We start from the raw sequence: 15,445 nt of genomic DNA on the forward strand, positions 1-15,445 counted from the left end.
AGCCAACTTTTTACCACTACTCTATTACTCTGTTTTCCCTTTGATTATGCTTTTATTCGATTTTCTCTTGAATCTATGAACCGTTTTCCATTATTAAACTTTCCATTTTTGTTTCAAATTAAAAATGTTATTTGTTGTTTCGTTTGTTTTCCAACTATTTTCATCAGATTTATTATGTTATTTATTTGTTTCTATTTCATTTAAAAAAGTGATTTTCCTCTCATAGATATTCTTCATTTTTTCTACCACAATAATTTTTGAACATTTAAATAACTCACCAAAAATTTTCAATTGAAATTTCTGTATCACAAGCTAGTTTCAGTAGTAATAACCCAAGGACAATAATAGTTGTTCGAGAAAATTTTTTGATTTTGAAAGCTTGTTGCTTGGAAACAGAGTAACGCCGTAGGCTTAGGTCTGTTGCCTATAAGCAACAAGTTTGAGAAAGTTGTTTTTTGTGCATTTACGAGGAAATATTGAAAAATTCTTACCCTACTATAAATCCATACAAAATTTCAATGTCGAAATATTTCATTACTCAACATATTCTCCTCTCAATTGGACAGATTTATTCCAGCGAACCTGCAACGTCTCGATCTTTCAAAAAAATGTTTCTTCTTACTTTGCAAACCAGACCTCCACTGCTTTTATTACCTCCTCGTTGGAAGAAAAATTACCACCTTTTAAACTTTTTTCAGTTGAGGAAAGAGATGATAGTCAGATGGAGCCAAATCTGGTGAATAAGGGGGGTGTTCTACTACCGAATTTTTTGCATAGCAATATGAGATTTGTATGCAGAGGCGTTATCCTGTAAAAACAAAACACCTTTGGATAGCTTTCCGTTTCGTTTCTCTTCAATTTTTTCCCGTAGAGTGGTTAGTAAAGTCGAATAGTAATCTCCAGTTATTGTTCTGCCCTTATCTAAAAACTCAATCATGATTACTCCATGACAATCCCAAAAAACTGAAGCGAGAACTTTTCCAGTAGATTATTGGACACGAAACTTCTGAGGTCTTAAAGAACCAGAGTGTCGCCATTCCATCGATTTTTACTTTGTTTCTGGATCGTAGAAATGTACCCAAGTCTCATTCATAGTAACAGTTCGGTTTAAGAATTCTACATCGTTTTCAAATCAAGCACAGATCGAACTTGATGCTTCTACCCTTGCACGCTTTTGGTCAACATTCAAACATTTGGGGATCCATTTTGCAGCAATTTTTCTCATGTGCGAATTGACGTGAACTATATGATGAACGCGTTCGTATGAAATATTCAGTGCTTCAGATATCCGTTTTAGCCCGATTCGACGGTCTGATAAAATCATGTCATGAACTGCATCGATATTTTCGGGGACTGTCACAGAAACTGACTTGAAGGTGATGACCCGATCGGCCATCATCTTCAATAGAAAATTTAACTCTTTTGAGGTTTGCAGTCCAATTTTTCACGGTCGCATACGAAGGATATTGATCACCAAGGGTATTAAGCATATCTTTTAATCTGCTTACCTCTTAACCCTTTTAAATACAGGTACTTGTTGATGGCTCGATACTCCCAATTTAATTTATTGCGTAACTCTGGTTTACTTTTTTGACGTCAAACTTTACACTGACACTTCTAATGAGTCTAGGCTAACTAGATATCAATACATCCTCGTATCAATATAGGAGCGTTATACGGATAGAAAATTTTTTGCTAATCATAGAAACAATAGAGAGCGAAAACAATTTATGTAAAGGTGCAATGGACAAAAGAATAATTGGAAAAGTTAAGTGAAGACGTATTAGTTTCTATAACTGATGAAGATGTATTTCCAATAAGCATGCTGTTAATAATTATAATATCTTCATCAATAATGAAGTATTGAGTTGAGAACTATTGAGTTGGTATTATTGTGACCCATAATTTTTATGAGCTCTTTCCATTTTTGGCCAATTGACTAACCGCGGTCGATCTATTGAAGTGATTATAGTCTATTTCAGAAAGGTATAGAGTCATCAAATGGGGTATTCCGTCCAGTTCGGCTCAATTTCGGTGTCAGCCATAGGCGTAGGTTTTGAAATAATATTGTTTGTAATATTAAAATTTCAAGTAATTGGGTAAGAGAATTAGTAAAAATATGTTTTCTTGCCTGAAGTGTCAATATCGAAATATTGTGTAGGGATTACTTAGGTAGTAGATTATACTGTTACGTTTTGCGTTTAACAGGTACCGTTTAACCTTCTATTAGTGCCTCTGCTCAATTCCAACCTTATTTCAGATTCGGCTTTCCTTTTTATGAGTATTCTACCGGCACGCCTTTGGCACACTATTTTCAGTGTTTGTGAATGGATAACCATAGGCAAAACCAACCCGGGTGCTATTACCTGCCCTTGATAAAAAGAAAAAAAATTAGAGTGGCTTAAATATTCGTTAGGTCACTATGTGATCTCTTTGCATACCTAATGAGGTTTTATTTCTCTATACCTTTCTGAAATAAACTATTGTAATTTTTTCTTGATCGCTTCGACAGACGATTTTGTACAATTTTGAATAGTATTTCTTCCAATGGGCATATTATCACATCAGTGATCATTTTCGGATTTTCAGTGTCGATTTATTTTAGTAGTAATGTTGGTTTTAATATTTGGCCCCCTTTTTGACATCAATTTTTTAAATAATCTGACAGTACAAACGTTGCTGTCGTTTTCTATAAAACTTTGCTTTCAGTACACATTTTTGAACCACCTTGGCAAGTCATGCTGAATACAGGGTTATATTCAACTCGATTTGTTATAGATCCGTCGTTTTTTGATTCGATACAAAAAAATCAGTCAAAAGCCGTTCAGGGATGTTTTCATTGCATAAATTTATCATTTTCGTTATTTCTACGAAACTTTCGAACTTTGTGTCCTTTTACACGGATCTGATTGCAGTTTTCGTCATATAGAATTGCGAGCAGCTCGCGCTTCTTTGAAATACAACAATTTTGAATGGGACAATAATAACGTTCATTTGTTCATAATATTTTTCTTGTAACAGCTTATTTGTTAGATTCCACATGGTTTCGACCATAGTTTCTTTGAATTTGTACCATCTTTATGTTCTTTAAAATCAATGCCAATTCTTCCGCCGTCCGATTTCCATCTAATTGATACTTTCGTCAGTATTAGAACCTAATCGTGACATTTTGAAATATTGAATATTTGAACCCGTTAAAATCGAAATAAATCAATATGTATCCATCGCAACGCGATAAAGTGGAAACAACCCATAGGATCTGTTTTCAGTACAATATTGTACTGATGGGTGGTCTTCTATCAAATAAAGAAGCATTTTATTGCACAATAATCAACAAAAATCTTAAGAGTATATTGAACACTCTGTTCACACCACCACTACACCAACACCCACAGAGACTGTAACTGTGCTCAGTATGATCAGTATGAATATTACCAACGGTTCCAGAAACTCCAACTTAGTTGTTAATAGTGTATTGAAGGTACATTTTTTCATTTTGTTTTCAGAATATGGTTTCAAATAGTTGGAGAGAAGTCACACATTTCTGGTACCTGGGTTGGCCGGAAAAAGGAGTGCCAACTGAAGAAAATTCGCTCATAGCTTTTTTAATAGAAGCTAGGAGTTATATGAAATCATCTACTTTGGATAAGGTAATGACAGATTACAATTTTAAGGAAAAATATATATCTCATAGCTAAACCAATACTAATATTATTTTAAAGTCATTTCCTTACACTAAAGAGCTTGCTGTAAATCAAATTAGTTTATCAAATTCAATAATATGTTTGAAGCTCAACGTGCATACACTTTTTAGACACTAAACTGGCATTTATTAATGTTTTACCTTGTGATATCTATTCCAGTTAGAGATGGGGACCTCAAATTTTTCTAATATTTTCCTTCTTATTAGGAATGTGCTTTCCTATAAATATCTATACCATTTTATTCACTGAGCTCTATTCTAACTGTTCTTCACTTACATTTTTTTTCTGTAATCATTTTTTTATTGCTTATAATCACTTGTTATAATCACAGTTGTCTAAATATCAATGTACATACACTTTTTGGACATTTAATAAGATTTTATCCGATAAGATCATGATGAACGTCTGGTGATGATATCTATTTAGAGCAGTAAATCTCAAAGTGGTTCAGGTGAACCCCCAGGTCTCCACAAGAGACTCAACAGGGTTGTACATACTTCCTTTGCTAGATTTGATGCTCACATTTATTGACGAGTTATGGTAATATGGTAGAGACATAGGTCCACCGTACCATTAATATTTCAAAAGTTGTCCTTGTGTACTTTGCTTCAAAAGTATTGAATGATCTAGTAATATTCATTAGCAGGTATATTGAGAGAAAGTACAGAAGTCCTCAAGGGTTTCATGATTTAAACCTCAGATCTCTATTATTCTTGACATAAGGTGGTTTTTGTTATTTTTGTTGTTCTTCGATATTTTTTTCACCTTTTCACAATCTTTTTGGGAGCATTAATATTTTGTTGTCATTATGTACTTTTAATAATTAGTTAATATTCATTGGTACATATCTTGAGCTACATAGTGCGGAAATTGACAAAGGTTTCATGATTTGCTTATATAAAATCAGTTCATTATATTCAGAGTGTCAATATTGCACACATTTGTCTGAATTTGATTCTCAGATCTTCTCTTTTATTCTTGCCATATGTTGTTTTTTTAATTTTTTTTCCTTAATATTTTCTTTACCTTTGCACAATCCTTTTGAGAACTTTCAGGAATAATGTGTGATTTCTCATACTTCTTTTTGATAGATTGCTGCAGCCAATGGCAATGTCAATGGTCCTCCAAAGAATGAAATAAATCCAGTTGTAGTACATTGTAGTCCAGGAACAGGAAGAACTGGAGTCGTAATCGCATGTGATATTGCAATCAGGGAATTTGAACAGACCCGACTCGTAGACATTCCCAAGATCGTTTACAGGTTAAGAAGAGATAGGGCTAGTGCTGTACAAACTAAAGAACAATACATGTTAATCTATAAGGTTAGTATATTTGCTATTTTCAAAAACAATGATATTCAGAATTGACATCCAAAAGAGTATTGTACCATGTGATTAAGTCAATGAAATTATATTCTATAAATAAGTAAAATTTATTTAGCGTGCCTTTAAGGACTAGATTGACCTTACCCTTACCAATTGGCACTACAGCTCGGTCCCAGCCTTGGTCTCGTCGAAAATTCGCCTCGAAACTGGTATGTTCGTGATCAAAGTTTCCCATACCCCACATTCATTGTTTGTAAGTCGTTGTGAACTTTATCAGTTTTTCTACTGTTGGATATTTTGGCAAGCAAACCTCTGGGTTCAAATAAATCAGACGATGCTTTCATTGCCTAGGAGTTCGGCAATTTTTCTATTATTTCGGAATCTCCAGTCTCCTTCGTTCATTCTAAGTCCTCCATATATTCTTCTAGTAACACTGGTAAATACTTTTTTTGCCACACGAACATTGGGATGATTTTTATTTGTTGTGATGTACTTTCATTAAAAAAATATTATTTTGTTTCAGTCACATCCAGCTTTTATGTACAGCTATATATTCTTTTTATACATCGTAAATATGACGAGAAAGTTTTCTTATAACCCAAATAGTTTTTGTTATGTGTGTGGAGAATTAACTTTTAAAACTTACTGTCGAAAATTCACGTTTCGTTTTCCTATACGCCACCAAGTTAAGTCTTGGTTTCCATATATATGTTGTGTAACGTGTGTGAGACTATTATTAGGTTGGACTTAACAAGAATCCAGATATTTGCCTTTTGGTATATCAATGATTTGGAATGAAACAAAAGATAATGTGAGTGATTGTTATCTTTGTTTTAATCAAACAAAAGGCGTCACAACCAAGTCCAAACACACTGTCCAGTACCCAAACTTGTCATCAACAGACCAATCCTACATGGAACCGAACTGCTTGTGCCAAAACTTTTAGGTCAACCCAATAAGGTATCAAGTGTGGCTCAAGTTATGAACCATCAACATCATAAAAACCGCATTTATGGATATAAAGGGATTTAAACTAATTAGCAAGTGGATTTGAATTTGTCGAAAAAATAAGCTAAGCTTTTGGGGTCTAGATTGAACGACTGGAATTTACTTTCTCCTGGTACGAAAACTTTTTATTTCCGACATCGTGACGATGAAATGAAACCAAAGCAGATGATTTAGTCTATTGTAATAGCATTCCTGTTGTGAGGAATTTATTGAATTTTATCAGTGATGATTGTTCATTGACTCCTCAAAAACTAGCTTGAAAGCAGTGTTGCTATACAACGGAAAAAAATGTTTTCCAGTGTGGGTTTTCCACGGTTCTGATATGAAGGAGACTTACGAGAACATGAAGTTCCTTCTTGAAAAAATTTAAAACTGAACATGTTTGGAAAATTTGTGGAGATTTTGAAGTCATTACCTTTGCTTGTTTACCAAAAATATTGCTGTTTCATTTGCGAATAGGACAGCAGAGACAGAAAAAGTCACTATACAAATTATGGCTCAAGAATGGGTCACTTACTCCAGTACAGTAGAATATTGAAAATGATCCTTTAGTGAACCATGACAACATACTTTTACCACCGCTGCATATAAAGCTCGATCTGACGATGACGATTAATTATTATACTTGAAAAAGGAATTTCTCAAATCTCGCGAAGTAAAAATTAAAGAAGGATACTAACTTTGAAGGAAAGCTGAATGATCTGAAAAAAGTCACCTGGAAATGTTTTGTGAATGTTGTCCAAATTAGCTTATAAATTCAGACAAAACTGTGGGATGTAATATGTCATTAAAAATATATATCTTGCACTCTCATCTTGATTTCCTCCCCGAGAATTTGGGGTGCTGTGAGTGACGAACAAGGTCAAAGATTTCACCAAAACATTTTCTTAATACTTCCAGGAATGCTAGCAGATTACTGTTTGAGACTTAAAAGGGACCTACCAGAAGCCAAAGAACGAAATTCATAGCTAGTTTCTGTACATTGATGAATATTTAGGTTAGGTATTAGTGATTTTTGTACTTTTATAAAAATATATGACTTGATGTCACAACCTGATGTGTCAATTATTTTCCATTACTTTATTATTGTTTGGCAGCCATAGTATATTCAAAATTTGATATAAGTATTCATGCGACAAAATTTTTAAATTTTGTTGACCAGTGTAATTTTTCTTTCAAATATTTTTCTAGATCTTTTTGTGTCATCACCCAACATTCACTACCATAATTAATTAGTTTTTAATCCCGAGGAAGCAAAATAAGTGAAGATTCTTCTGTTTGTTGAAAAAGCAAGTATCACAAAACTTACAAAAAGGATGAATGAAAAAAATGTGTCCTAATAAATTATTCCTGATTATAATACAATAATCTCTGTTAATAGAATTGACAAACCAATAGGTTTTAGTTTACCATCAGTTTCTGGAGACTTATAACTTGTTGTAAGTGTGAGTTGTGTGTTAGAAATTTCTCATCTAGATTCCTGTGGTTGATGTCATATGGTAAATAGAACTAATTGTTCAAATTTCACAAATAATTATATGAGGAGACATCCATGCACAAATTTTTTATTCTCTGATTTTACATATAAACCTATATTTTTTGAATGGAATATATGGTCCAAAATTATAATTTGATGTATTTTTTTAGGTTGTTAGCCTCTATGCAACTAAACTCACAGGTGGAGCCCTAGAGTCGTACTAATATTATGTATATTTAAAATAAATGTTAATATATTTTTGTGATACTTAGTGAATTTTATTACTGTATATTTCCTTATTATAAAGACCATACAAATGTATTTGTAAATAACAGAAAAAAAGTGTATTAAATATATTTAGACTGTAAAAAATATTTTTTGAAATGTATATGTTTATATTGTTTGAATATTGTTAATTTTAGAGCTCTCTATGTCAAATAATAAAAAGTTTAATTTGTTATATAGTTTTATTTTCCTGTTTTGACTATTATGGTTCAGCATAAAGAAAGTCTTTTTGCAATACATTTTTCAGTGAAAGTCAACGGTTTTTTAGTTCAAAAATGATGTGGTAGTGGTTTTTGTTTGTCAATTAATTTCGATATTCATCACTATAATGTCTTTTGTTTTTCCTAACCTGTGTGATAATTCTTTCACATTATGTTATTTCCAGTATAATTAGTACGAAATTCCTTAAAGTATAGGTTATTTTTAATTATTTTGATAGCCAGTTTCAGTCACTTCAATAACTTTGCTACAGGCTACAAACAGAATCAATCTCCAACCAATTTATAGCCAACATAGTGTCACCGTAATAAACCTGCTTGATTATGAAACAAGTCAAAATTTTATATTGCCGCGATCAATTTAAGCATCAAAGGAAAAAAGCAATCTGCTGACTATTTCTGTGTTATATTTTAATGGGTGCATTCCACTAAGCACTCACGACAATCATTTCACGACCACGATCTTTCCTGTTCCATATAGTCCAGAGCGTTAAAATCGTAAACCACAGTGGAATGGCATTTTGAATATTGAGATAAATATTAACAACATGGCAAAACAGAAAAATAAAGCAAACGCTTTAAGAAGTTATGTTATAATTTGTAAGTCATTGAATTTTTCAGTGGAGTGCTTTAATAATTTTCCTTGAAGTAAAATTAAAATATCTTCTGCGGCGATAGTAAAATATTTGCTTGTACATCACAAGAATGCTTTAAATGTACTTGGTTGCAATGCGTTGCTTGAGATTTGAAAATTGCTAATTCCTTCAACGCTCACTTCGACCCACTCATGACAAGGGTCGTCGAGAACGTTAGTGATGACGTCATGAGTGACTATCTCGGCGCGAACACAACAATCGTAGTCGCTGTGTGGAACGCCCAAAAGAGTATTTCTGGCACCAAGAACACTGAGTGGAATGCACCTGATGTCATTTTTAATTGTTTGTTGCATTTCCTAAACTTGAAAAGAGATGAAAAACAATTCAGATATTGATAGTACGCATGAGCAACCGAAAGTTTAGTCCTAAAAAATCTGATAACTGTTATAACCGATTTAAAATCAATAGATGTGATTTGCAAATATGGAACTGTTACTTCAATACCGGACGAACTGTAAACGACAATTTTGCAAATGCACAAGCGATCGATTCTAGAGCTAGTTCAGAAGCTATTATCCCTCAGATAAATTGGAATTTCTGAAACCGTTGGTGATATTGATACTGAACACACTGCTTACCTACCACCACAACAACGCTTATAATTAAACTCTGTGAGGCTCTTTTCGATAACAGATTAATTGTCTTCAGAGACTGAAGGTAAACCAATCGCGCGTCAGAGAGTGTAATTGGGATGTTGGTGTATACCATATTTACATACGCCAATGCCTTAAAATTCAAGGAATCACACAAGAAGCTTACATCAGTATACTGGTTGAGTGCACTCTGAGTGATAAGTGCATTCCGTACGATTTCGAAGGAGGTCACCGAGCTAATTGCAGGAAGGTTATCTATTGAGAAGCTAGCTAAAAAAGGAAGTGCATATATCGCTGAACAAGAAACGACAATGGGATGCACACCATAACAAAACTGACGAGATACAGGCGATTATGCAACGATATATATTAAAAGACGTGGTAGGAAAGATGGACCTATCGCTCAATTCTCAACGTGAATAAGTGAATACAACGCAAAACCGTTAGTGTTAACTGCTACCTCATGCAATGCTATCTATTGAAAATGACTGTTTCTTCAGAAAAAGAAACATTTTCGATTTAGTGGTAGCTGCTCATTTTCCTAATCTTTATTAGTTTTGATGTTAATTCTTCATCAAGTTAAGTTATTCTTTCATGTCCTTTCTTTTTTCTTTGTCTTTCTGGTTTTTCTATTTCTATCAATTTTTTTCAGGTCTGTCTGTCAATATTCTGGTCTCTCCTTCTTTTTCGTTTTCCACCAACTAGTTTCCTAGAGCCAGTCTTCGGATATAGTCTTACGTATCCAGAGTTATTTCCTTAATTTCTAAAGTTACACTCCTCCTTAAAGGTCTAAGTTGAAAATACTCAGATGCTGCCTTATAATGTATAGCGATTACCCAACGCTTGTTCTTCTTTATGAATTCAAACGGCATTTCCCTAAAAGAAAAATTATTGAAATTATCAGTAAAGCAAATAACATAAAAGCACACAAGTATTAAGCATAAATTTAGTTACGGTGGGGCTTATATAAGCTTAATATAAGTTTAAACATAGTGCAAAAATACAAGAGAAAAGTGATTTCTTGCAATGCCACACGACCTCAAGTTTGCTTTGAAATGGCAGAGAAGAAAAATTGTGGAAGAACACATAATGGAACGCATGGGAGCGTTGGACACTTTTTCACATAAATTGTAACGAAACTATAATTTTCCCCAAGAATTAAATTTTTATTTCTCATAACAGTACAAATATATTTGGCTCAAATAATTGCAAAGTGCTAGTCTTCTAGCTTAATTAGTCTCAAACTTACAAAATAATTTCTGAACCCTGTGAAAAGTACCCAAACCTCCCAGCGTTCGACTAGTTTAGTTTCTTCCTACTGGTAGGTTTGGGCATAGTATTCAGAACAATAAATATTCCTAACTTAGGGGAGGTGGAATAGAATTGGACGGATAGGAGGTTATGTTATCGCATAATATAAGGTTTATAGTATATTTTGAAATTTGTTTATTGTAATATTTTGGATTACCTACCGCTCAACCAAAAGTCATGATTCATTCAATTCATTAAACAAAATCACATGCTTGTTTCATAAGTGCTGAAGTGAAAATGTTGTTGTGATTTCGAAAAAAATAGTAAATTTCTTTGTACTCATCTCTATGCATGGGCATTGATTTTGAAGGGTGGTTTGGGTACCTATGTATAATTTTTCTCACGATGTCAAATACTTTCATTACACTTTGAAAGGCAGATCGGGCTACATTTTGTCAACTACAAAAGGATTTCCACAAGTTCCTAACAATTTATTAGTTATTAACTTAATTTCCTTAATTTATTTGTACTCGTTAACTATACTTGAGAAATTCGCATGATAACTCAAAAATTTGACCTATCAATCATGAAATTAACCTTTTAGCAAGTCTTTTATATTGGGATTAAACATGGCTTCAGATAATTTTTTTTTTGAAAATACAAAATACAATCCTGATTGTATCTGGTTGGAGGCAGTTGCAAATCAACATGAGACAATTATGGTTTTATATTCGGTCTTCTCAAATATGACAGAGTCGACTGTATAAAAAATTTCGATGGTGGTATTGATAAGTAAAACTAAAATATTCTCCGAAAGTTTTTTGAAATTAAAAAAATCAACAGAATTTGGAAATATTCATGGGAAATTATATCAAACTTTCTGCCTCTACTTTCAGCAAACTCTACCAAACTGATATATTACTTTGGTAATATGGTTCTTCTAAATATTCCCACTCTGATCCAGAGCAGTTATTTTATTGTAATATTAAGGTAACTGAATAATAATATTATTTCTTCATTATTCCTTCATTTGTCAATAAATGGTTATAACTTGCTTATACCTATAAGTATATTAACTGTTGATACTTTCATTTTACTGTGACCACAAAGGTGTAGAAAAAATCTCTAAAAAACCAGACCACATCGGGTTAGAAGAAAGAAGCTAAGAACCAGAAAATAACCCCATAATTTTCAACCTTAAGGATAGAGGATTTACGGGAAACCAAACATATAGTTTGATAAAGAGTCTAGGAGACATTGGTTACAATACATAAATGTTTCTTTTGTTCAGCTCATCACTTCTACTTTATTTTGCAGCTTCTTAGTCGTGTAGAACACTTTGTTTAACAATTTTGTTGAGTACAGTACAGTACATAATGAAAATGGCGGCTCTTTTAGCTCAAGTACTTACACCTTTTTCCAGACTCCTCGAGTTCGCCATGTGAATACGCATGCAATTACGGATACGGCATTCTTCCACTTCACAGGGAGCGCTGCAACTGTTTTTTTCTAAATATATTTATATAATTGTTGAAATAACATTTCGTATAAAACCATAATTGATGCAGTCAATAGGATTCCAGCAAAGAGTTGTACAATATGCAAATATACAATATACAAAGATAGAAATTGACTCATCATGACCGTGAGTGCTATCATGAGTGTGGTTGTGACGTTTGAGCTGTGGAACGAAAATACGGAGGAATATTACCGCCAGTGGCCACACGTGATCGAATTAGATAGGCTGAAGTACCTAGTTAACCGCACGAACTTTACGACTAAAGAAGCTATGAAGAATTACAAGCTCACAATTTCTTCACCTCTAACCTTGTATTTTTTCCTCGTGTGAAATTGCTGCAAGGGGAATGTGTGGTAGTGCTTGGCAAGGTTTGTATTCCAGGTAAATGTTTCAGCTTCAAAATTTTGCTTTAAACACAAAGTGTAAAATTGAGGTTATGTAGGCATTTATTTCAATTGATTTATTGAATTGAATTACAACCCGGCTGCTTAAAACAAAATTCTCTCACATTATGGATCGTAAATTCGGAATATGCATTACTCAATGAAGCAGACTAGGAGAGATCCTAAGAAAGTGAAAAGTATATTTACAAAGGAGTGCATCCACAGTATGTATTCGTATTTTGTATTCAAAGAGTATTTTGTATTCATGACGGCAACAAACAAATAAATAATTTGTGATATGTTTTAAAATCCGACCCTTCAAATAAAAAATCAACGAAATTTTTTCCACTCGATCCCTGAGTGTTAGAGTCATGAGCATTGAGCCTATGGGTTTTTTTCTTGACAATTGGAACGTAGCTACTAGACGAATGCTAAGCCCGTGCCTGATTTTAAAACAGATATAATTATTATATCTTGTTAAAAGCGGATATTTCTCAGCTACTTAATAGAAGTTCGACGATAGTTTTTGATGAATGTCAAATCAATTGTTTTATTTTTCTCTTTTGATATAAATACAATTATATAGAATCGACTTATTTATTTATTTATGTAAACACTTAAAACTAAACAGAAACATATAATTTTAAGGTTATTGATAACAATTGTACCTATAAAATAGCGGAAAGGAATAGGATAAAAATCTGAATTGCTAGATGATAAGAAAATAAATAATATATCAATTCTCAGTCAGCCGCAATGGCAAGAGGGTAAACGGAAAGAGAACAATAATATGCATATAAATGTCCGTCAAAATGTGTTAAATAAGACGCCAAATTTAGGTTATATTCACTATATTGTTTTATTAAACGCAAATCGTTGGAATTTTCAATAATGAACAGTTTGGGTCAAAAATAATATTAAGTTTCTCAACTCGGCACACTTTAATTTATCTATTATTGCTACATTCATACTATAACCTTTGCCTAGACCACCGCCTCTATGGAAGGATTTTGAACTGTCATTTATCGTATTCAGCTGGACAATTCGTCAACTTGGATGCAGATGTCAAGAAACCAAGGGAAAATCCAAGTGAGCTAACGAGTACCCGAAGTAGACGAGGTACCCTGTCATACAGTTTGTTTATACCTATTATAGCAACATGGTACGATAGAGCAAATCCATAGTGTGGTAGAAAGTATAGATGAGGCATTTGAAGGAAAAACATTTGTCTCAACCGCGTTTCTAGATGCCAGCGAAGCTTTTGATAAGGTTTGAGACGAAAGGTTATCATACAAAATCAAAATTAAACTTCCACGTCACTTTTACTTATTATTAAAATCATATTTGGTAGATAGACATTTAATAGTCAAATGTAAAATAAGCAAACGGAATTACACCCAATAAACTCAAGGGTATCACAAAGAAGTATTCTTGGACCTTTACTCTATCTAATTTGTACTTTTGATCTGTCAATCACTTTGAAAATAAGCTGCTCCTTTATAAGATAATTTTGAAATCCTGTGGGATACTGCAAGTATAAAAATAATTGTGGCTACGAAAAATTTATAGAGCAAGTCATATTATTGTCTGATGCTGAACAAAAAAGACCAGTTCATTTGCAAGATGTGAAATGACATCAAGTTGATAGCAAAAGTCATAAAACTTTATTACTATGTACGACTAGTGATCTCAAAACGAAATATATACATCCCATGATTAGAAATTGATGTAATCTTTTCAAAGAAATAAAGTTTCAGGCAACTACCTAAGCATTGATGAAACGTTATTCCCCTTCCATGGAAAATTATAATTACGATAACAACTAAGAAGACGAAGTGGAAAATGTTGTTATTAAATCTTCCTTTAAAAATTATTTATTTAATTGTTGTTTTTAGAGCTGATAATGCTAACATTACAGAAGGTTTCTTCATGAGCTTTTATAAATAATTTGCTTTGTTATTTTACACGAGGGCGAAGCAGTAAATGTTGGATGAAGTTCACTGGTCAACAAGAGATGGTATGTAGTTTTTATATGACAGAATGCCTCCTCAATTTTAAACATTATGCGGAACCATCGCACTAATAAATGGATTGAGTGGGATTTGAAGAGGCCCAACAAATAATTCTAATTTGGTGCAACCGGATTTTTGATAGATATGGTTGAAATTATGTGAAAAAGTTCATAACTCCAAGTAATGAGGTGAAAAAAACTACTCCGGAATACGATTTTGGGTTATATTTTAGAATATCAAAGCATAATTTGAACAAAAATGGCATAAAAATTTGAAATTTGAAGCCTACCTCATTTAGACTATTTTTTATTTAAAACACACCCTTTCAATTCAGAGTTCAGAGTTCAGAGTACTAAAAAATTGTATTTTACAATCTTCTTAACATCTTCGAAAAAAGGAATAAAGAACAATCGTAGAGATTTTCCTTCTATTAAAAATAAAGGGGTGAAAACAGATTTCACTTGACTAGATTATATATCGAGTAAAATCCATTTTTATTAGAAGAAATAGAGAAAAGTCTCTACGATTGTTCTTTATACTTCTTTGACTATTTTATTTTTCATTTTTTTTTTCATTGAATTATCATTTTTTTAATAATATCAACTGTCCTAGTGTTTTTTCGAAGTAGTTTTTAATTCTTTCCCCTCTTCCTGAGTGCAGTACTTTTCAGTCATATCTGCAAAACATCCGATTTCAGTATTTCCTACTGAACTGTTACTTAGGTTGTTTTTAGATCATATAAAGCTAAAATAATACGAATCCAGTTTTTTACGTGATTTTTACCTAACGTGATAAACTATATTTTATACATGCTAATAAATAATACTTTAAAAAAATATATGTGTTCAAGTTTCATTTAAACATTAATATATGAATCAAGGTTGGTCTCGAAAGACAAACAAAAATTTCAAGTTATGTGCAGAATATGTGATAAACGTTTTGCTTATATCATTGCTTTTAGCATATATTACTAAAAAAATAAAAATTTGGCTATTAAGTTATTTCTTATCTAAC

General features: G+C 32.6%; 1 protein-coding gene across 3 annotated transcripts in view; it reads left to right on the forward strand.

The window, feature by feature from the left end:
* LOC130448543 (uncharacterized) overlaps positions 1-7,971 on the forward strand; it is a 70,377-nt gene extending 62,406 nt beyond the window's left edge. For all 3 annotated transcript variants that reach the window (XM_056785946.1, XM_056785948.1, XM_056785947.1), the window contains 3 exons: positions 3,507-3,650; positions 4,796-5,026; positions 7,685-7,971. In XM_056785946.1, coding sequence (XP_056641924.1) covers positions 3,507-3,650; positions 4,796-5,026; positions 7,685-7,738 — 429 coding nt within the window. In that variant the 3' untranslated portion in view covers positions 7,739-7,971. The remainder of the gene's footprint in view (positions 1-3,506; positions 3,651-4,795; positions 5,027-7,684) is intronic.
* The last annotated feature ends 7,474 nt before the right edge of the window (positions 7,972-15,445 follow it).

The sequence above is a fragment of the Diorhabda sublineata genome, chromosome 9, assembly GCF_026230105.1.
Source record: "Diorhabda sublineata isolate icDioSubl1.1 chromosome 9, icDioSubl1.1, whole genome shotgun sequence".
Classification (NCBI taxonomy): domain Eukaryota; kingdom Metazoa; phylum Arthropoda; class Insecta; order Coleoptera; family Chrysomelidae; genus Diorhabda; species Diorhabda sublineata.